Source organism: Cherax quadricarinatus, chromosome 18, assembly GCF_038502225.1.
Source record: "Cherax quadricarinatus isolate ZL_2023a chromosome 18, ASM3850222v1, whole genome shotgun sequence".
Lineage (NCBI taxonomy): Eukaryota > Metazoa > Arthropoda > Malacostraca > Decapoda > Parastacidae > Cherax > Cherax quadricarinatus.
The window spans coordinates 13,576,380-13,600,332 of record NC_091309.1 but is presented as its reverse complement, the minus strand read 5'-3'; the positions used below and the strand labels follow the sequence as shown (position 1 = coordinate 13,600,332).

At 39.2% G+C, this 23,953-nt stretch overlaps 1 protein-coding gene across 1 annotated transcript in view; it reads left to right on the top strand.

The window, feature by feature from the left end:
• The window catches only part of LOC128689208 (RCC1 and BTB domain-containing protein 1), a 93,656-nt gene that overhangs the window by 48,136 nt on the left and 21,567 nt on the right, over positions 1-23,953 (top strand). Inside the window, exons 6-9 of the mRNA XM_070086211.1 lie at positions 7,056-7,287; positions 16,502-16,659; positions 17,764-17,888; positions 23,485-23,582. Of these exons, the coding sequence (XP_069942312.1) occupies positions 7,056-7,287; positions 16,502-16,659; positions 17,764-17,888; positions 23,485-23,582 (613 nt within the window). The remainder of the gene's footprint in view (positions 1-7,055; positions 7,288-16,501; positions 16,660-17,763; positions 17,889-23,484; positions 23,583-23,953) is intronic.

Sequence of the window (23,953 nt, the reverse complement as noted above, 5' to 3'; positions counted from 1 at the left end):
TATGAAAGTCTTCATTATTCCTCATACAGTACTAAGCTTGGCTTGCAATTCTAAATTACCCTTAAAAACACTATTATAGAAGATGTTCTCTTTTAAATTAATATTTTTTTTGTGGTACATAGCGAAGATGCTCACATGTAGATGAGGTTTTTCTTTCCTTTCTCTTGAAGCCAAACTAAATTTACCTAGGTAGTAGGTTGGTAGACAGCAGCCGCCCAGGGAGGTACTGCCGTCCTGCCAAGCGAGTGTAAAACGAATGCCTGTAATTGTTTTACACGATGGTAGGATTGCTGGTGTCTTTTTTCTATCTCATAAACAGGCCAGATTTCATGTACATCTTGCTACTTCTACTTACACTTAGGTCACACTATACATCCATGTGCAAGCATATATATACACACCCCTCTGGGTTTTCTTCTATTTTCTTACTAGAAGTAGTAGTAGGGGTAACAGTAATGTTGAAGGATCAGTTATGGAAGGAGAAAAGAGAATATGAATGTGTAAATTCAAGGATTATGTGGATTAAAGTAAAGGTTGGATGCAAAAAGTGGGTCATAATAAGTGTGTATGCACCTGGAGAAGAGAGGAATGTAGAGGAGAGAGAGAGATTTTGGGAGATGTTTAGTGAATGTGTAGGAACCTTTGAACCAAGTGAGAGAGTAATTGTGGTAGGGGACCTGAATGCTAAAGTAGGAGAAACTTTTAGAGAGGGTGTGTTAGGTAAGTTTGGGGTGCCAGGTGTAAATGATAATGGGAGCCCTTTGATTGAACTTTGTATAGAAAGGGGTTTAGTTATAGGTAATACATATTTTAAGAAAAAGAGGATAAAAAAGTATACAAGTTATGATATAGGGCGAAATGACAGTAGTTTGTTGGATTATGTATTCGTAGATAAAAGACTGTTGAGTAGAATTCAGGATGTACATGTTTATAGAGGGGCAACAGATATATCAGATCACTTTTTAGTTGTAGCTACACTGAGAGTAAAAGGTAGATGGGATACAAGGAGAATAGAAGCATTAGGGAAGAGAGAGGTGAAAGTTTATAAACTAAAAGAGGAGGCAGTTAGGGTAAGATATAAACAGCTATTGGAGGATAGATGGGCTAATGAGAGCATAGGCAATGGGGTTGAAGAGGTATGGGGTAGGTTTAAAAATGTAGTGTTAGAGTGTTCAGCAGAAGTTTGCGGTTACAGGAAAGTGGGTGCGGGAGGGAAGAGGAGCGATTGGTGGAATGATGATGTAAAGAGAGTAGTAAGGGAGAAAAAGTTAGCATATGAGAAGTTTTTACAAAGTAGAAGTGATGCAAGGAGGGAAGAGTATATGGAGAAAAAGAGAGAGGTTAAGAGAGTGGTGAAGCAATGTAAAAAGAGAGCAAATGAGAGAGTGGGTGAGACATTATCAACAAATTTTGTTGAAAATAAGAAAAAGTTTTGGAGTGAGATTAACAAGTTGAGGAAGCCTAGAGAACAAATGGATTTGTCAGTTAAAAATAAGAGAGGAGAGTTATTAAATGGAGAGTTAGAGGTATTGGGAAGATGGAAGGAATATTTTGAGGAATTGTTAAATGTTGATGAAGATAGGGAAGCTGTGATTTCGTATATAGGGCAAGGAGGAATAACATCTTGTAGGAGTGAGGAAGAGCCAGTTGTGAGTGTGGGGGAAGTTCGTGAGGCAGTAGGTAAAATGAAAGGGGGTAAGGCAGCTGGGATTGATGGGATAAAGATAGAAATGTTAAAAGCAGGTGGGGATATAGTTTTGGAGTGGTTGGTGCTGTTATTTAATAAATGTATGGAAGAGGGTAAGGTACCTAGGGATTGGCAAAGAGCATGCATGTTCCTTTGTATAAAGGCAAAGGGGACAAAAGAGAGTGCAAAAATTATAGGGGGATAAGTCTGTTCAGTATACCTGGTAAAGTGTGTGGTAGAGTTATTATTGAAAGAATTAAGAGTAAGACGCAGAATAGGATAGCAGATGAACAAGGAGGCTTTAGGAAAGGTAGGGGGCGTGTGGACCAGGTGTTTACAGTGAAACATATAAGTGAACAGTATTTAGATAAGGCTAAAGAGGTTTTCGTGGCATTTATGGATTTGGAAAAGGCATATGACAAGGTGGATAGGGGGGCAATGTGGCAGATGTTGCAGGTGTATGGTGTAAGAGGTAGGTTACTGAAAGCAGTGAAGAGTTTTTACGAGGATAGTGAGGCTCAAGTTAGAGTATGTAGGAAAGAGGGAGATTATTTCCCAGTAAAAGTAGGCCTTAGACAAGGATGTGTGATGTCACCGTGGTTGTTTAATATATTTATAGATGGGGTTTGTAAGAGAAGTAAATGCGAGGGTCTTGGCAAGAGGCGTGGAGTTAAAAGATAAAGAATCACACTTAAAGTGGGAGTTGTCACAGTTGCTCTTTGCTGATGACACTGTGCTCTTGGGAGATTCTGAAGAGAAGTTGCAGAGGTTGGTGGATGAATTTGGTAGGGTATGCAAAAGAAGAAAATTAAAAGTGAATACAGGAAAGAGTAAGGTTATGAGGATAACAAAAAGATTAGGTGATGAAAGATTGGATATCAGATTGGAGGGAGAGAGTATGGAGGAGGTGAATGTATTCAGATATTTGGGAGTGGACGTGTCAGCGGATGGGACTATGAAAGATGAGGTGAATCATAGAATTGATGAGGGGAAAAGGGTGAGCGGTGCACATAGGAGTCTGTGGAGACAAAGAACTTTGTCCTTGGAGGCAAAGAGGGGAATGTATGAGAGTATAGTTTTACCAATGCTCTTATATGGGTGTGAAGCATGGGTGATGAATGTTACAGCGAGGAGAAGGCTGGAGGCAGTGGAGATGTCATGTCTGAGGGCAATGTGTGGTGTGAATATAATGCAGAGAATTCGTAGTTTGGAAGTTAGGAGGAGGTGCGGGATTGCCAAAACTGTTGTCCAGAGGGCTGAGGAAGGGTTGTTGAGGTGGTTCGGACATGTAGAGAGAATGGAGTGAAACAGAATGACTTCAAGAGTGTATCAGTCTGTAGTGGAAGAAAGGCGGGGTAGGGGTCGGCCTAGGAAAGGTTGGAGGGAGGGGGTAAAGGAGGTTTTGTGTGCGAGGGGCTTGGACTTTCAGCGGGCATGCGTGAGTGTCTTTGGTAGGAGTGAATGGAGACAAATGGTTTTTAATACTTGACGTGCTGTTGGAGTGTGAGCAAAGTAACATTTATGAAGTGATTCAGGGAAACCGGCAGGCCGGACTTGAGTCCTGGAGATGGGAAGTACAGTGCCTGCACTCTGAAGGAGGGGTGTTAATGTTGCAGTTTAAAAACTGTAGTGTAAAGCACCCTTCTGGCAAGACAGTGATGGAGTGAATAATGGTGAAAGGTTTTCTTTTTCGGGCCACCCTGACTTGGTGGGAATCGGCCAGTGTGTTAATATTTTAATTTTTATTATCACACTGGCCGATTCCCACCAAGGAAGGGTGGCCCGAAAAAGAAAAACTTTCACCATCATTCGCTCCATCACTTTTTATTAATAATAATAATAATAAAAAAAATTCTTCTTGTTTATTTCCTCTTATCTCCATGGGGAAGTAAAACAGAATTCTTCCTCCTTAAGCCATGCGTGTTGTATGAGGCGACTAAAATGCCAGGAGCAAGGGTCTATTAACTACTTCTTCTGTATACATTACTAAAGTTAAGAGAAATTTTTGTTTTTCTTTTTGGGCCACCCTGCTTCGGTGGGATATGGCCGGTTTGTTGAGAGAAGAAGAAGCTAAATTTAGCAAAAAATGCATCTTTAATGGAAGGATAACTTAGTTTCTCAGTACATCTAGCATCCTGTGATAAACTTCAGTATTTGTTGTGCTTGAGAAAGTCAGTAATGCCTAGTCTGTTATAATGGTAAAAAAGTACTGACAGATTGTTGATAAAATAAGGGAAGATAGTGCAAGGAATAATAATAATAATAATAATAATACAAGGTATGATGTAGCACGTAATGAAAGTAGTTTGTTAGATTATGTATTGGTGGATAAAAGGTTGATGGGTAGGCTCCAGGATGTACATGTTTATAGAGGGGCAACTGATATATCAGATCATTATTTAGTTGTAGCTACAGTTAGAGTAAGAGGTAGATGGGAAAAGAGGAAGGTGGCAACAACAAGTAAGAGGGAGGTGAAAGTGTATAAACTAAGGGAGGAGGAAGTTCGGGCGAGATATAAGCAACTATTGGCAGAAAGGTGGGCTAGTGCAAAGATGAGTAGTGGGGGGGTTGAAGAGGGTTGGAATAGTTTTAAAAATGCAGTATTAGAATGTGGGGCAGAAGTTTGTGGTTATAGGAGGGTGGGGGCAGGAGGAAAGAGGAGTGATTGGTGGAATGATGAAGTAAAGGGTGTGATAAAAGAGAAAAAGGTAGCTTACGAGAGGTTTTTACAAAGCAGAAGTGTTATAAGAAGAGCAGAGTATATGGAGAGTAAAAGAAAGGTGAAGAGAGTGGTGAGAGAGTGCAAAAGGAGAGCAGATGAAAGAGTGGGAGAGGCACTGTCAAGAAATTTTAATGAAAATAAGAAAAAAATTTGGAGTGAGTTAAACAAGTTAAGAAAGCCTAGGGAAAGTATGGATTTGTCCGTTAAAAACAGAGTAGGGGAGTTAGTAGATGGGGAGAGGGAGGTATTAGGTAGATGGCGAGAATATTTTGAGGAACTTTTAAATGTTGAGGAAGAAAGGGAGGCGGTAATTTCATGCACTGGCCAGGGAGGTATACCATCTTTTAGGAGTGAAGAAGAGCAGAATGTAAGTGTGGTGGAGGTACGTGAGGCATTACGTAGAATGAAAGGGGGTAAATCAGCTGGAACTGATGGGATCATGACAGAAATGTTAAAAGCAGGGGGGAATATAGTGTTGGAGTGGTTGGTACTTTTGTTTAATAAATGTATGAAAGAGGGGAAGGTACCTAGGGATTGGCGGAGAGCATGTATAGTCCCTTTATATAAAGGGAAAGGGGACAAAAGAGATTGTAAAAAGTATAGAGGAATAAGTTTACTGAGTATACCAGGAAAAGTATACGGTAGGGTTATAATTGAAAGAATTAGAGGTAAGACAGAATGTAGAATTGCGGATGAGCAAGGAGGCTTCAGAGTGGGTAGGGGATGTGTAGATCAAGTGTTTACATTGAAGCATATATGTGAACAGTATTTAGATAAAGGTAGGGAAGTTTTTATTGCATTTATGGATTTAGAAAAGGCATATGATAGAGTGGATAGAGGAGCAATGTGGCAGATGTTGCAAGTTTATGGAATAGGTGGTAAGTTACTAAATGCTGTAAAGAGCTTTTATGAGGATAGTGAGGCTCAGGTTAGGGTGTGTAGAAGAGAGGGAGAATACTTCCCGGTAAAAGTAGGTCTTAGACAGGGATGTGTAATGTCACCATGGTTGTTTAATATATTTATAGATGGGGTTGTAAAAGAAGTAAATGCTAGGGTGTTCGGGAGAGGGGTGGGATTAAATTATGGGGAATCAAATTCAAAATGGGAATTGACACAGTTACTTTTTGCTGATGATACTGTGCTTATGGGAGATTCTAACGAAAAATTGCAAAGGTTAGTGGATGAGTTTGAGAATGTGTGTAAAGGTAGAAAGTTGAAAGTGAACATAGAAAAGAGTAAGGTGATGAGGGTATCAAATGATTTAGATAAAGAAAAATTGGATATCAAATTGGGGAGGAGGAGTATGGAAGAAGTGAATGTTTTCAGATACTTGGGAGTTGACGTGTCAGCGGATGGATTTATGAAGGATGAGGTTAATCATAGAATTGATGAGGGAAAAAAGGTGAGTGGTGCATTGAGGTATATGTGGAGTCAAAAAATGTTATCTATGGAGGCAAAGAAGGGAATGTATGAAAGTATAGTAGTACCAACACTCTTATATGGATGTGAAGCTTGGGTGGTAAATGCAGCAGCGAGGAGACGGTTGGAGGCAGTGGAGATGTCCTGTCTAAGGGCAATGTGTGGTGTAAATATTATGCAGAAAATTCGGAGTGTGGAAATTAGGAGAAGGTGTGGAGTTAATAAAAGCATTAGTCAGAGGGCAGAAGAGGGGTTGTTGAGGTGGTTTGGTCATTTAGAGAGAATGGATCAAAGTAGAATGACATGGAAAGCATATAAATCTATAGGGGAAGGAAAGAGGGGTAGGGGTCGTCCTCGAAAGGGTTGGAAAGAGGGGGTAAAGGAGGTTTTGTGGGCGAGGGGCTTGGACTTCCAGCAAGCGTGCATGAGCGTGTTAGATAGGAGTGAATGGAGACGAATGATACTTGGGACCTGACGATCTGTTGGAGTGTGAGCAGGGTAATATTTAGTGAAGGGATTCAGGGAAACCGGTTATTTTCATATAGTCGGACTTGAGTCCTGGAAATGGGAAGTACAATGCCTGCACTTTAAAGGAGTGGTTTGGGATATTGGCAGTTTGGAGGGATATGTTGTGTATCTTTATACGTATATGCTTCTAAACTGTTGTATTCTGAGCACCTCTGCAAAAGCAGTGATAATGTGTGAGTATGGTGAAAGTGTTGAATGATGATGAAAGTATTTTCTTTTTGGGGATTTTTCTTTCTTTTTTGGGTCACCCTGCCTCGGTGGGAGACGACCGACTTGTTGAAAAAAAAAAAAAAAATTATTGTCTACAAGAGTTTGGAGCTAAGCATTGCTTTTCCTGTACTATCTTCCCTTAACACCCCCCAACATTCTGCCTCTACCATCATCCTACTATACCAGCTCTCTCCCTCTGCCATCATTCCTCAGCACCAACACACTCCTACCATCTTCCCTCATTATCAATATTTTTCTACCATCTCCAGTCTACGCAGCCAATGCTGGGTTTAGCACTTTCCATAAATGTAAAAATGTAGTTTAACATGTAGAACTGATCAAAATCCACTAGATGGTTAGATAATGAATTTGAATTTTCTTTAGTACTCTTGATCTTGTGCCATAAGTGTTTCTTCACACTGGAATTTTAGTATCCTATATATGAAAAGAATAATAAGCATGCAGTACTTTCACAGTTTGCTTTCTCAGATTGTTTGTGGATATTCTCACACACTTGCCCTGAGTGATGAGGGTAGCTTGTGGGCCTGGGGTGCAAACAGCTATGGTCAACTAGGAACAGGAAATAAAGCTAACCAGTGTGCCCCAGTCAGAGTGGCGCAGGACCTTGGCCGTATTGTTGATATTGCAGCCTCTCACTACTGTCACCTTTCAGCAGCTATGACACAAAATTCCAAGATTTATCTCTGGGGCCACTGTAAAGGTTTGTAATTTTGAAATTTACATTATAACTTTTTCCTTGCTTTATGTTATCATATTTGTAGTCTTTAAAAACGTATTCAGATATTTGGGAGTGGACGTGTCAGCGGATGGGTCTATGAAAGATGAGGTGAATCATAGAATTGATGAGGGAAAAAGAGTGAGTGGTGCACTTAGGAGTCTGTGGAGACAAAGAACTTTGTCCTTGGAGGCAAAGAGGGGAATGTATGAGAGTATAGTTTTACCAACGCTCTTATATGGGTGTGAAGCGTGGGTGATGAATGTTGCAGTGAGGAGAAGGCTGGAGGCAGTGGAGATGTCATGTCTGAGGGCAATGTGTGGTGTGAATATAATGCAGAGAATTCGTAGTTTGGAAGTTAGGAGGAGGTGCGGGATTACCAAAACTGTTGTCCAGAGGGCTGATTCAATTCAATTCAAGTTTATTCTCTATAAGGGTTACAATGTGGGGTTTACAGGTTTTGGGTATTGTGTGGTTTACATGTTATAAAATACTAATTACAGAGGGGGCCACTAGGACACCTAGCATGGCTAGGCATTTCGGGCAGACTTAGATTAATTCTTAACATTAAATCCTTACAGATTATGGTATTAAGGCTAAGTGACTACATCATAATTTGTGAGTTTAGCAATGTGAATGCTTTTGTTTTGGCACAATACAAAGTGTCTATATTGGAGTATCATAGGCAAACTTATGACTAGTTAGGATTTATTATTTTAAGATTAAGATTAGTATTTCTGGGTTTATAGTCAGTGGGTGAGTGAGTGTAATTGTGAACCACCAGGTGGTTATCATGTAGTTAGTTGTCGGGGTGGATCAGGGAGATAAGATGTTTTCTAACTGTAGTTTTGAAAGTGATGAATGTGTCTGCAGTTCTAGAGTTTTCAGGTAGGGTGTTCCAGATTTTAGGTCCTTTGAAATACATTGAATTTTTGTAAAGGTTTAGTCGAACACGGGGAATGTCATAGAGATGTTTGTGTCTGGTGTTATGCCTGTGGATCCTGTCACAACTATCAAGAAAGCGTTTTAGGTCAAGGTTAATATTGGAATTTAAGGTCCTGTAGATATAGATTGCACAGTAGTAAGTGTGGATGTTCTGAACAGGGAGTAAGTTTAGATCTATGAAGAGTGGGGGGGGGGGGTGTTGCCAGGGATGGGATTTAGTGATTATTCTTACTGCGGCTTTTTGTTGGGTTATTATTGGCTTTAGGTGTGTTGCTGCAGTTGAACCCCAAGCACAGATAGCATAGGTGAGGTATGGATATATAAGTGAATGGTATAGTGTGAGAAGGGCAGTTTGCGGCACGTAGTATCGTATCTTGGAGAGGATCCCCACCGTTTTGGATACTTTTTTTGTTATGTGTTGGATATGGGTGCTGAAATTTAGGTTGTTGTCGAGGTATAGGCCAAGGAATTTGCCCTCATTATGTCTGGCAATTAGAGTGTTGTCGATCTTAATGTTAAGTTGCGCAACACCTGCTCTGCTACCAAACATAATATAGTAGGTTTTGCCAGTGTTAAGTGTAAGTTTATTGGCTGTCATCCAAGTCGATATTTTGAGCAGCTCCTCGTTAACAATGGTGTTGAGGGTGGCAAGATTAGGGTGGGAGATGACATAAGTCGTGTCGTCAGCAAAGAGAATGGGTTTCAGGTGTTGGGATATGTTTGGAAGATCATTGATGTAAATGAGGAAGAGCAGGGGTCCAAGGACACTTCCCTGCGGAACTCCAGTATCAAGTGGCCGTATTGATGAGGCTGTGTCTTTAATGGTGACATACTGATACCTATTAGAAAGGTAGGATTTAAAATATGCAAGCGCATGGCCTCTTATACCATAGTGGTCAAGTTTGTGGAGTAGGATGCCGTGGTCTACTGTGTCAAACGCTTTTCTTAGGTCAATAAAAATTCCTAGCGGATATTCCTTATTTTCCAATGCTGTGTAAAGCAGGTCTAGCATTTTTATAATTGCATCATTAGTGCTTTTATTTTTCCTGAATCCAAATTGGCAGGGGTTGAGTATGTTTTGTGACGTTATAAATGAATATAGTCTCCTGTGCACGAGTTTCTCGAAGATTTTGGATAGCAATGGTAAGTTTGATATTGGCCTATAGTTGTTTACGTCTGTAGGGTCACCACCTTTATGTATTGGTGTAACCCTTGCTGTCTTGAGTAGTGTCGGGAAAGTGCTAGTTTCTAGTGACTTGTTAAAAAGTAATGTAATAGCATGCGAAAGGACATGGGCCGCTCGCTTGTACAATAATGGTGGGACGTGAGACAGATTCCCCGAGTTATTTTTAAGTGACTTTATGATCGCGGTGACTTCCGTGGGCTCAGTTGGTACAAGATAGAAGGAATTTGGGAAATTCCCATCTAGGTAGTCCCCGGCACGGGCATTGGTACGTGGGATTTTACTGGCGAGATTAGATCCTATGTTTGAGAAGAAGTCGTTTATCTTGTTAGCTGTATCAGTGGGATGCAGTGGTGTTTCATGAGGTTTAGTTAGAACAATATTCTTGTTTTTTTTTTTCAGTTTGTGGGTCCCCAGAATCTGGGAAAGTGTTTTCCAGGTCTTTTTTATATCTCCTCTTGTGTCAGTGAATCTGCTGGAGTAGTACAGTTGTTTGGCTTTCTTTATTAATTTGGTGAGAACTGTTGAATATTGTTTAAGAATATCTTTGTGTATTAAGCCCTGTCTATATTGCTTTTCATATTGGTGTTTCTTATCAATGGATTTCAGAATGCTGCTGGTTAGCCATGGGCAACCAAGCCGTTTATTCGTGATCTGTTTCGTTTTTATAGGACAATGTTTGTTGTATAGTCTAAGTATTTTGTTAAGAAAAATGTCTGTCCAATCGTCAATACCATTGGCATTGGAGAATTCTGTAGGCCAGTCAACAGTCTCTAGGTCTGCTGTGAAATTCCTTATTGAGGCCTCGTCATGGAGTCTAAATGAAACTTTGTTGTATTCGAGTGGTGGCTTACTAATGTTTGTTAAGAGGAAGGTTGGGTAGTGGTCAGTAGTGCTGTCTGTGATTATCCCTGATTTAAGGGGGGCTAGTATATTGGTCCATATGTGGTCTATTATGGTTGCACTTGTCTCAGTCAGCCTGGTTGGTTTAGTTATTGTTGGTATGAGAAGTGTGTTGTTCATATTGTTGATGAAATCAGTTACAGTCTGATCATCTGGTAGGCCAAGGTTGATATTGAAGTCTCCAGCTAAGAGAAGGTGGTGCTTGTTCATTTGTCTGTTTGTTATTAGTGACTTTAGATTCTCACTGAAGTTTGGGATGTTTGTGTGGGGTATCCGGTATATGGCACCGATTGTTATAGGCGTCTTGAGGTTTTTTACAGTAAAATTAGCAAAAATGTATTCCCCATATTCATCACTAAAGCAATTAGTGCTAATACAAGATAGTTGGTTAGAGTAATAGATTGCAGTACCACCCCCAACTTGGTATGGTCTGCAGTTGTGGATTGCTGTGTATCCTGGTAGTGGGTAGATATCAATTGTGTCCTGCTTAAGCCAGGTCTCAGTAAGAATAATGCAGGAGAAGGGTGTCTTTAGTGACTCAAGGAGTGCCAGGAGGTCATCATAGTGTTTGCTTAAGGACCTGATGTTGTAGTTAAGAACTGATAGACTTTGAGCAGTGTTCAGGATAGTGCTGGCTTGTGATGCTGTGTAATAAAGGCAGTTACTTTCCAATAAGTTTTGATTGTGTGTTAGATTATGGAGGTTTAGATCAGGGTCAACGTGATCATTCATCTTTTAGGTTTAAATAGTGGTTGTTTATATCCTGTATTATGTGGTGAGTTCTAATACTGATTTCTGTAGTGGTGGGAGGTTTGGATAAGTATACCGCTAAAGCACTTTGGTCATATAGAGTATAGTCACTAATAAACATAATGAAATTGATATTGTCTATGTGTTGTGCTAGAATGAGCTAAAGTACAACTAGGTATAAACTAATACTATAAAAAAACAAATTACAAGTGGCACCAGACTCACTCTTGTAATTGCACTAAGGTCTAATATAATGAATTTAGTGTTGTCTATGTATTGAGCTAGAATGAGCTAAAGTACAACTAGGTATAAAGCTAGAATGAGCTAAAGTACAACTAGGTATAAACTTATAATATAAAAATACAAATTAAAATGGTACTTGCAATTGCACTAGGGTCTGATATAGGTTGTTAACAAGATCAAGAGTATAACTAGATTTAAATTGACAAAATAAAATTCACAAATTAAAGTACCAAAAGAATAATAAGTAAAAAATAACAATGGCAATGACTTGGTTATAATATGATAGTAAGATGGTAGACAGGTACACAGGTACAAAGGATAATATAAAGGTTGGAGTTGAATATACAAACTTGAAAATTTGGCAACAAAATGTTATGAAAAGTATAAAATAATGATTAATGTACAAAAGTAAAATTGACTGGTAGTAAATATGGTGTTTAATAAAATTTTAGTAAGTAATAATGATTACAAAAAAAGATTAATTAGCAAAAATAAAGTGAAAAAGTAATGTTTATTTCAAGTATTAAATTTTAAGAACAGTTATTTGGATTCAATATTGCACTGGTAGTTATACTAGAGGTTATTTGGCAGTACAAGGTATTTAAGAGTACTCTAAGATAGTAAATGTGGTATTAAAACAGGTTATGGTAATTAGACAAGTAATGGTAATTAAATGATGTCAAAAATGTTAAGAGTAAATTGTACTGATAGTAAAAATGGTAATTAATTATTAATTTTAGTAAGTAATATCAATTAATAGTATTTAAAAAAATATGAGGTAGTAATATGGACAGAGAAAGTATCAATTCAGCTAATATTTAAGCAAACAATAGTAAATAAGAAAATTACATAAGGTGACTTATGCTTACTAGTAAAATCACATAATGAGGTAGTTGATTATTTAATTACTAAGAGATTGTACTATGAAATTTGAACAATAATGGAGCAAAACATACACTACACTACGTAGGCTTTTAGGTTGGACATTGTTTAGTTATTCTCTGTAAGATTAGTATCCCTGAGAAATCGTGATAGATCATTCTCGTTCGTGATTGTGTACAGTTGACCTACATTTGTTTTCCTAACTAGAATTTTCCCATCCCGTGTGAAGCATTGGTGTATTGTGTCATTATTCTCCCGCTTAAGTTTTCTGACTCTATACAGGAGGTTCTGACGTTTTTTGGTAAGACACTCGTTTATGTATACCTCTTTCTTTACTTTAATAGATGCAATTATTAAGTCTTTTTTCCTGTCATGTGAGTGGAATCTAAGCATAACACTTTTTCTACCATGGGATCCTAGTAACCTGGCTTCCTTTATTTCTGACTCTGGTACTGTAACTTTTGTTTGGTCCTTTATGATCTGGATAGTAATTTCTTTACTGTTCGTTTGGTTCATATCACTGGGAAAAAGTGGACTGTTAACTATTACTGCGTCCGATAGTTTATCTTGCTCAGTTTTATCTTCTTGGAGAGCAAAGTAGTCACTGAACTGGTTATCTAAGTTGTTCTTCCATTCTTTTACTGCTTCTTCAACCTTTGTATTAAGAGATATTATTTGTTCTGTATGGCTATCTATGACTGTTTGGATGGTCTTGCCATAGTTAGTCATTCCTGGTGTTGATAACTTTTGTTCAAGACTGAGGATTTTGTTCTCGAGTTGTGTCATCCTGGTGTCTTGTTTTGTTAGCGTCTCTCGAAGATTCATATTTTCAATAACTAAGGTGGAGATGCATGACTTTAGGGTATCTGGATCGTTGGTCATACCTGAGAGACTACTTGGTAGGTTGAATCCGGGGAAGAGAGGGGTGGATGGGCTGGGGGCAGCCATGTTTGTTGTTATTGTTGTGGTGTCTCCATGAGCGGTGGTGAGAGGGGTGGTAGCTGGGCCGGCGTCCTCCTGGCTACACTTGTTGAATAGTTGATTTCTCGGTGTTTTCTTGCTGGCTTTGGTGCTGTTTCCTCTGAGATTGCGCCTAACAATACTACAGGAATTGTTGTAGTTAAAAAAACGTTGTTGTAGTTATACAATGCTTAGGGTTACGTTGTTCGGCTGGCAGCGGGGTGTTGCTTTGGGTTTGAGGGCAGTCTTCCTTTGATCTCTATTATTTTCGATTTGTAGGTTTCACTGTTGGTAATCTTTGGTCATTCTGGGTGCTACGTTGGGTAGTGCAGTTTTGCTTGTAACTAGGTCATCATAGGAGCATTGGTGGCTCTGATAGTTGGAGAAAAATACAGTTGTGTGTATGTCATCCAACACTTTTTGGTATATTCCTTGTTGGCATCCCCCTCTATTCTGTCCATCCAGAGGCCTTCCTGTCTCCACTGTAAATTTTTTTTTTTTTTTTTTTTTTTTAACAAGTCGGCCGTCTCCCACCGAGGCAGGGTGACCCAAAAAAGAAAGAAAATCCCCAAAAAGAAAATACTTTCATCATCATTCAACACTTTCACCACACTCACACATTATCACTGTTTTTGCAGAGGTGCTCAGAATACAACAGTCTAGAAGCATACACATATAAAGATACACAACATATCCCTCCAAACTGCCAATATCCCAAACCCCTCCTTTAAAGTGCAGGCATTGTACTTCCAATTTCCAGGACTCAAGTCCGACTATATGAAAATAACCGGTTTCCCTGAATCCCTTCACTAAATATTACCCTGCTCACACTCCAACAGATCGTCAGGTCCCAAGTACCATTCGTCTCCATTCACTCCTATCTAACACGCTCACGCACGCTTGCACGCACCTCCTTAAATCTCTTGTTGAGCTCCTCACATACCTCTTGATCGCTTCTGGTGAGTTTCCCACCTACTTTCCTCAGCCTGTTCACCTGGTCTCTGACTGTTGCCTTCCTCCTAATGTCGCTATACGTATAGCAGTTTCGGGTCAGACTTGGTCAGACTGTGTGAGTGTTGGTTCAGATTGCTCAGTTGCCTTGGGGTTGTCGCAGTTGGAGTCCTTCTGTGGGTGTTTCTGGAGGGTGTGTTTGCCCTTCCACCTGCATCTGGGTTCTTCTGCTCATCTTTGTCATTTCCTCTCCATCCTTCTTTCATTTTTGTACTCTCTCTTTCAGTATCAACCTTTCCTCTTGTGTTCTGTGTCGATCGAGGTACACACTCTGGTACTCTTATTTGTCTCTCAGTCGTGCTTGTGTGTGTGTGTGTACTCACCTGTTTGTGGTTGCAGGGGTTGAACCATAGCTCCTGGCCCTGCCTCTTCACTGTGTATGTGTACACAACTAATTCTCGCCTAATTATGGTTGCGGGGTTCGAGTCATAGCTCCCGGCCCTGCTTCACTGGTCGCTACTAGGTTCATTCTCTCCCTTTTCCATGTGTACTCACCTAGTTGAGGTTGCAGGGGTCGAGTTCAAGCTCCAAGTGTGTGTGTGTACTCGCCTATTTGTACTCACCTATTTGTGGTTGCAGGGGTCGAGTCATAGCTCCTGGCCCACCCTCTTCACTGATTGCTACTAGGTCCTCTCTCTCCCTGCTCCATGAGCTTTATCATACCTCGCCTTAAAACTATGTATGGTTCCCGCCTCCACTACTTCACTTTCTAGGCTATTCCATGGCTTGACTACTCTATGACTGAAGAAATACTTCCTAACATCCCTTTGATTCATCTGAGTCTTCAACTTCCAATTGTGACCTCTTGTGTCTGTGTCCCATCTCTGGAACATCCCGTCTTTGTCCACCTCGTCTATTCCGCGCAGCATTTTATATGTCGTTATCATGTCTCCCCTGACCCTCCTTGCCTCCAGGTCGTCAGGCCGATTTCCCTCAACCTTTCTTCGTAGGACAATCCCCGTAGCTCTGGGACTAGTCTTGTTGCAAACCTTTGCACTTTGTCTAATTTCTTGACGTGCTTGACTAGGTGTGGATTCCAAACTGGTGCTGCATACTCCAGTATGGGCCTGACGTAAATGGTATACAGAGTCTTGAACGAATCCTTACTGAGGTATCGGAACGCTATCCGTAGGTTTGCCAGGCACCCGTATGCTGCAGCAGTTATCTGATTGATGTGCGCCTCGGGAGATATGCTCGGTGTTATACTCACCCCCAGATCTTTTTCCTTGAGTGAGGTTTGCAGACTTTGGCCGTCTAAACTATATTGTGTCTGCGGTCTTCTTTGCCCTTCCCTAATCTTCATGACTTTGCATTTGGCAGGAGCCAGTTGCTGGACCAGGCTTGTAGCCTGTCCAGGTCTCTTTGTAGTCCTGCCTGATCCTCATCCGATTTGATTCTTCTCATTAACTTCACATCGTCCGCAAACAAGGACACTTCTGAGTCTATCCCTTCCGTTATGTCATTCACGTGTGTGTGTGTGTGTGTGTGTGTGTGTGTGTGTGTGTGTGTGTGTGTGTGTGTGTGTGTGTGTGTGTGTGTGTGTGTGTGTGTGTGTGTGTGTGTGTGTACGTGCATGTGTATGTGTGTACGTGCATGTGTGTGATTGTATGTGCATGTGTGTACGTGTGTATGTGTTTGTACACATACATGCATCCTCTCCTCACTTAGTGACGTACTTGTTTACTGACACCTCAGACTTACAATGGCCTCTCTGACCAGTATTTATACCTAAATAATGTATATTAGAGCTGATTTCCTCTAGTCTGTTAATTTCAATATAGTGTACACTACTGTATAAACATTTAAAACTATACCAGAAATGTTATAAATGGTGCAAAGATGACATTAAAACAATATTAAAGATGGTTGACACAAGCCCACTACCATTGTAGTATGTTCCTCACTTAGCGACAAGTCTGATCTGTTTTCCACAGTTTCAGTTATCTACTGTTTACCTTGGCCCAAAAATAGCCATCAATTTTGCTTAATGGCACCACAGTGCAAAAGTAGTGATGGTGACAGTTCTTCAAAGCCTAAGAGAAGTCATGAAGTGCTTCCCATCAGTGAAAAAGTACTAATTCTCAACTTATTGTGTGTAATTTATCAGTTAAACTTTATCATAGGTTTGTGTGTAAACGAGAAATTACTTAAATATTGGGTTTGCTACTATCCGAAGTTTCAGGTATCCACAGTAGGTCTTGGAACTTATCTCCCATGGATATGGGATGACTACCGTTCTGTAATTTTATACAGCTCTGCATAGAAAAAAAATAGATGCTTATTTGTAGTTTATTAGTGATTCCTTTTTTTTTTTTTTTTCAGGTCAAAGTGTAGTGGGTCCCCAGGAGACAGGATTTAGTAGTCTTCATGAGGTGTTTGCCCTCTGGGCCTCACCAAGTGTCACCTATGAACCTCTCAGTGTTACAACCTTTACTCGTTCCTCCTTAGCACAAGCAATGGCATTGGCTTTAGATGATGAGGTATAAATATTCTAATTAATAGCTACTGTTGCTTCGTGATCATTTAGTTTGGATATAGGAGGGCCCCACGTATACAGCAGATTCAGCTCCAGGCTACCTCTGTAAAGTGAAAATTGCTGTAAAGTGAAATATATCCTTTTTTCACTTTCAAATGCATATAAAAGCATATCATGTTTACTCTATCATATATTAAGTGAGCAGTATAGCTAGACCTAAAAAATGCATATACAGTACACACATTGCTTACCTAAAAATATTTTCGTCCTTATAAAGTGAGTAGTGACTGGGTTTATTATAGGAAGCTTGAATAGATGAAGAATGAATATAATTGAAAACCACGGTGTTAGCGAAGTGCTGTAAAGTGAAGCGCTGTAAAGTGGGGCTCTCCTGTACATGGGTTAACTAATGTAAACAACAACATTTAACAAAGTTGTCAACTGCTAGATACAACCTTTAGATAAACCTATGTAATGGATAGATTTTCTCCCATTGTTAGTTCCTTTCTTTGGCTACACTCAGGCTGTAACACTTCTTGGTTATCTGAGATTGTTTTGACCTCCACATTGTACAAATGCAAAAGCAGGTCACATGACCTAAGTCAGGTGCATGAGCAAGTAATTTCAGGGTATTGGTATGCATGTATAACATTAAGTTTCTGCTGGCTTTGAGAAAGGCTGAAATTGGGTCATAATGCAATTATAGTTGACTCAAGATTTTTGTGCTTATACATGCAGTTTGTTCTCTGTACAGTATAAAGGAAGCAGCATCACAGTTAATATTATGTTTTGATACTGGAAATTATCTGAACTGTCTTGTGCATACTTAGCAGACTTCTGTTTAGTTACCTGAGTGCTTAAAATTTTGTTTGTTTGTCCTTTGTATAATTGGTTAGTTTTTGCAAAAAATGTTATGTACACTGTATTTAGTTTCTGATATCACTTTTTTGCAGTTAGTATATCTTTTGTTTGAGTAATAAGATCAAATTTTGTTGTGAGTAGGGATTAAATTTTTCATGTTCTTGCACATTTTTTTTAACATATCTAATCTTTACACAAAATATTCAGTTCATTTATTTTACAGAGCATTATTTTTTTTATATATCAGGAGACTGCTGATGTAGTATTTGTGGTAGACGACCGAAGGATTCGAGCTCATCGTGCAGTCCTTAAGATAAGATGTCAATATTTTCGAAACATGTTTCAAGAACACTGGAAGGAGAACAATTTAGAGTAAGTAATTAGTGAGAATCAGGTTAGGGTGTGTAGAAGAGAGGGAAAATACTTCCCGGTAAAAGTAGGTCTTAGACAGGAATGTGTAATGTCACCATGGTTGTTTAATATATTTATAGATGGGGTTGTAAAAGAAGTAAATGCTAGGGTGTTCGGGAGAGGGGTGGGATTAAATTATGGGGAATCAAATACAAAATGGGAATTGACACAGTTGCTTTTTGCTGATGATACTGTGCTTATGGGAGATTCTAAAGAAAAATTGCAAAGGTTAGTGGATGAGTTTGGGAATGTGTGTAAAGGTAGAAAGTTGAAAGTGAACATAGAAAAGAGTAAGGTGATGAGGGTATCAAATGATTTAGATAAAGAAAAATTGGATATCAAATTGGGGAGGAGGAGTATGGAAGAAGTGAATGTTTTCAGATACTTGGGAGTTGACGTGTCGGCGGATGGATTTATGAAGGATGAGGTTAATCATAGAATTGATGAGCGAAAAAAGGTGAGTGGTGCGTTGAGGTATATGTGGAGACAAAAAACGTTATCTATGGAGGCAAAGAAGGGAATGTATGAAAGTATAGTAGTACCAACACTCTTATATGGGTGTGAAGCTTGGGTGGTAAATGCAGCAGCGAGGAGACGGTTGGAGGCAGTGGAGATGTCCTGTCTAAGGGCAATGTGTGGTGTAAATATTATGCAGAAAATTCGGAGTGTGGAAATTAGGAGAAGGGGTGGAGTTAATAAAAGTATTAGTCAGAGGGCAGAAGAGGGTTTGTTGAGGTGGTTTGGTCATTTAGAGAGAATGGATCAAAGTAGAATGACATAGAGAGCGTATAAATCTGTAGGGAAAGGAAGGCAGGGTAGGGGTCGTCCTCAAAAAGGTTGGAGGGAGGGGGTAAAGGAGGTTTTGTGGGTGAGGGGCATGGACTTCCAGCAAGCGTGCATGAGCGTATTAGATAGGAGTGAATGGAGACAAATGGTATTTGGGACCTGACAATCTGTTGGAGTGTGAGCAGGGTACTATTTAGTGAAGGGATTCAGGGAAACCGGTTATTTTTATATAGCCGGACTTGAGTCCTGGAAATGGGAAGTACAATGCCTGCACTCTAAAGGAGGGGTTCGGGATATTAGCAGTTTGGAGGGCTATGTTGTGTATCTTTATAGGTATATGCTTCTAAGCTGTTGTGTTCTGAGCACCTCTGCAAAAATGGTGATTATGTGTGAGTGAGGTGAAAGTGTTGAATGATGATAAAAGTATTTTCTTTTTGGGGATTTTCTTTCTTTTTTGGGTCACCCTGCCTCGGTGGGAGATGGGTATTTAAATCTGAGGGAGACTTTTGAGTTTTTTTTTTTTAACACTGGCTGTCTCCCACTGAGGCAGGATGACCCAAACAAGAAACACTTTCCATCATTCGCACTATCACTGTCTTGCCAGAGGCGTGCAGATACAACAGTTGAGATATCCCTCCAAACAGCATATATCCTGAACCCCTAACTTTAGAGTGCAGGCACTGTACTTCCCACATCCAGGACTCAAGTCTGGCTAACTAGTTTCCCTGAATCCCTCCACAAAATATTACCTTATTCATCAGTCCTTTTAACAGTATTATCAGTTGGTACTGAAAGTATTCCTTTTTTGTTCCTCTCTCTTTATAACTGTTTAGAGATATTTTCATGGATCTTGACACAAATTTTAAGCATAATGAGGCAAAAAAAATTTTTTAACATGTCTGCCGTTTCTCACCAAAGCAGGGTGACCGAAAGAGAAAGAAAAAACTTTCGTCATCATTCAATACTTTCACCATCACTCATACATAATCACTGTCTTTGTAGAGGCGCTCAGATCTGACAGCTTAGACGTCCCTCCAAACTGACAATATCCCAAACTTCTCCTTTAAAGTGCAGGCATTGTACTTCCCATTTCCTGGACTCAAGTCCAGCTAACTGGTTTCCATGAATCCCTTCACAAAATATTACCCTGCTCAAACTCCAACAACTCATCAGGTCCCAAAAACCTTTCGTCTCCATTCACTCCTATCTATCATGCTCATGCACACTTGCTGGAAGTCCAAGCCCCTTGCCCACAAAACCTCCTTTACCCCCTCCCTCTAACCTTTTTGAGGCCGACCCCTACTCTGCCTTCCTTTCTCTACAGATTTATACGCTCTCCAAGTCATTCTGCTTTATTACATTCTCTCTAAATGACCAAACCACCTCAACAGCCCCTCTTCAGCCCTCTGACTAATACTTTTATTAACTCCACACCTCCTAATTTCCACACTATGAATTTTCTGTATAATATTTACACCACACATTGCCCTTAGGCACAACATCTCCAGCCGCCTCCTCGCTGCAGCATTTACAACCCATGCTTCACACCCATATATGAATGTTGGTACCACTATACTCTTGTACATTCCCTTCTTTGCCTCCATGGATAACATTCTTTGTCTCCATTAATACCTTAATGCACCACTCACCTTTTATCCCTCATCATTTCTCTGGTTAACCTCATCCTTCATAAGCCCATCCACTGACAAGTCAACTCCAAATATCTAAAAACATTCACTTCTTCCATACTCCCTCCCTCCAATGTGATATCGAATTTTCCTTTATCTAAATCATTTGATACCCTCATCACCTTACTCTTATCTGTGTTCACTTTCAACTTTCTACCTTTACACACCCTCCCAAACTCATCCACTAACCTTTGCAATACGTATTTACTTCTTTTACAACCCCATCTATAAATATGTTAAACAACCATGGTGACATCACACATCCCTGTCTAAGACCTACTTTTACTGGGAAGCAACCTCCCTCTTTCCTACAAGTCAAATTAATATGGCTAAATTATATACTATTTGCTGGTGTATAGTTATCTTTGCTTTTCCATTACAACTCAATCAGAAAGAGAGCTGGAGCTCTCTCCATCACTTATAAGCTTAGCCCTGATCTAAGAATTGTTCTTAGAGTTGAAGAATTTAAAAAAAAAAAAACGATTTTTTCTTATGAAATGAAATAGAAACTTTTTCCAAAGGTAATGAAACCAAAAGTGTGAAATTTTATAGAAAATTTACGGAATAACTCTCGCAAAGTTAGCAGTCTTTGCGATATTTATGTATCAGCGATTTTGCCCACTTTGAGCCCTATTTTCAGCCAATTCCATTGTTCCAGTCAACCAAACTCAGCTATTTTACTAGTATTCCTTCTATCGACTAAGTACGAGAAACTGCCCATTTACCTATTTCAACTACCCAATAAAGTGATCAGAAATTGGTAATTTGGCCAATTTCACACAAAATTGAAAAATTGCCAGTGTAAAAGTAGGATCCAGAATAAACATTGTAGACATTCCTGGCACTAAAAAACACATACTCTGTTCATTAGTTATATCCCCAGGCCTCTCCTATACTTACGGTTGCTTTCCATTTTGAATTTCTATTCACACACAAAAAAATAGATTTACTGTTATGAAGACTAATGCATTATTGTAATAATTGTATAAATATTGTCACTGCATTTGTGTAAACATTAGCCTGACCAGTTGGACACTTATTGGACTAGTATTGTAATTTCTTCACTGTGGAATATCAAAAAAAATTTAACATTTCCACTACTTTGAGCTTAGTCTCAGGCTACTTTCATTCCTGAAGCCAATCAAAATCATTTCTATTTATATAACATAGCTTCAATTGTCAAATGAGACCAAGAAACTGAGAATGCAACCATAAAAGCCATATGAAAATACACCCTAAATTCGCTGTTTTAAACCTGAAATATGGTCACTTTTTTTTTTCCCCCATGCACTGCTTACTACAGGATTTTTTTATATGGTGCACACTTACTGCATAGACCCATTCTCTCATATCTAGGCCAAAATTTACCACTCGCAGCTTACCTGAGTGAGCTGAGCTTATGGTGTAGTACTATGGGATCGACCTGCGCTTCAAAGCCGTAGTACAACAGGACCCACCTCAAAAAGGTTAAATCATGATAATACACATACAGGGTTTTGAACCTCACATAAAAGTGGCCAACTCAGAGTAATTGTGACTGTAAATTTTCATTTTTATTCATTTTAAAATGGGTGATTACCTGTATTTGAACTACTTTACTGAATCATAATAATGATTACAGCCTCTCCTCACTTAGCGATGTACTCGTTTACTGATGCCTCGGACTTACTACAGACTCTTTACCTGGAGTTTTACCTGGAGAGAGTTCTGGGGATCAACGCCCCCGCGGCCCGGTCTGTGACCAGTATTCATACCTAAATAATGTGTATTAGAGCTTATGTTCCTCACTTATCGACGAATTCGTTTAATGACGTGGTCTCAAGAACGGAACTCCATTGTTAAGTGAGGAGAGGCTGTATTTAGTTTCAATATTTTTGGTTCACCCTGCCTCAGTGGGAGACGGCCGACTTGTTAAGAAAAAAAAAAAAAATTTGGTTAGCCAGACTTGAGTCCTGGAGGTGAGGAGTACAGTGCCTGCACTCTGAAGAAGGTGGAGATGTGTTCCAGTTTTTGAACTGTAGTGTTAGCATGCCTCTGTCAAGACACTGATGAGTGAGTGATGATGAAAGTGTTTCTTATTTTTCTGGTCATCCTGCCTCAGTGAGAAATGGCCAATGTATTAATTTAAAAAAAGAAAATGGAAGGATTTTTTTTATCTGCCCCACCTCTTTCTTCAGAAATGAGTTCATCCACATACAGAATTCTCATTAAGAAGTTTTTGGAATTGCTAAACTTAAAAGTTTAGGCATGGTACCTGTTCTTAGCAGTTCAGAAAGGGAGAGCAAATTCATAATATTTGCTTGATAACATCGTTTTAGTTGCCTAGAGGTAAACACTAGAGCCCCTGCTGATGATGTTCTGCTGTGGTATTTTGCATAAATGACATTGGTACTTTTTTATGTAGCAATACATTCTTATTTTATTTATGTATAAAGTGACTGAAAATTATGATGTTTTGGTCTGGTTTGGACCATTAACTAGTCATAGGGTTATTTGTATATTGTTCCAGTAATGGTATTGTGTCTATTCTTTCAAGGATTAATCTGTCATGTTACTAAGTAAAACAAGGCTGCATGGAAAAAATATTGCAGTTTCTATGAGTTTACTAGAACTTTTTCTTGCTTATATATGTTAAGTTACTTCACAGAGTAATGTAATAAATTAAGAAGCTCAGTGTGATTTTTTTTTTTTAATGTTATCTTTCTGGTGATGTAGATTCCTTGTGTTTTGTATTTTATATTTTTGTGTATGTCAAGTATAATTTTGCTAAATAGATACAGTATACACGTATACCAATTTTCATACATTAATATGCTGCATTACCAGTAGCAGGCTATGCAGAGTATTTGCATATACATTGCCAGTGAAATAATAAAAAATCCCTCTTGTAGACACTACAATAAATGAACATATTCACTGTGATTTATAACACCTCTTCCCTATATTTTGCATTTGTTTTTGTTTCCTGTTGCTACTTGCAACTTAGAATTTGAAAAACATGGAAGGGTATTCCTTAATCTGATTGACATTTTTTAAAATTAATTATACAGCACCACAATTAATTTGTGTAAATTTTTCAACAGAGAGGTTGAAGTCAAAGACTACTCATTTGTTGTGTTTCGAGCATTTCTACAGTATATATACACAGATACTGTCAATGTTTCTCCAGAAGATGCTATAGGTGAGTTAAACGACCTCATTCTTTTACGCTGAAAATATTATAATGATGGCTTAATGCAGTTCTGTTAACCCTTTCAGGGTCAGGAGGTCCTCTTCTAAACTTGTTCTCAGGGTTGAAAACTTTTCATAAAAAAAAAAAAAAAATTTCCCATGAAAAGATAGAGAATCTTTTCCCGATCATAATGACACCAAAAGTCTGAAATTCGATGGAAAACCTATGGAATTATGCTCTTGCGAAGTTAGCGGTCTCGACGATGTTTACGTATCAGCGATTTCGCCCACTTTGAGCCCTATTTTCGGCCAATTCCAGTGTGCTAGTCAACAAAAATCATAACTATTTCACTAGAACTCCATTTTTTCTATCGAATGAGT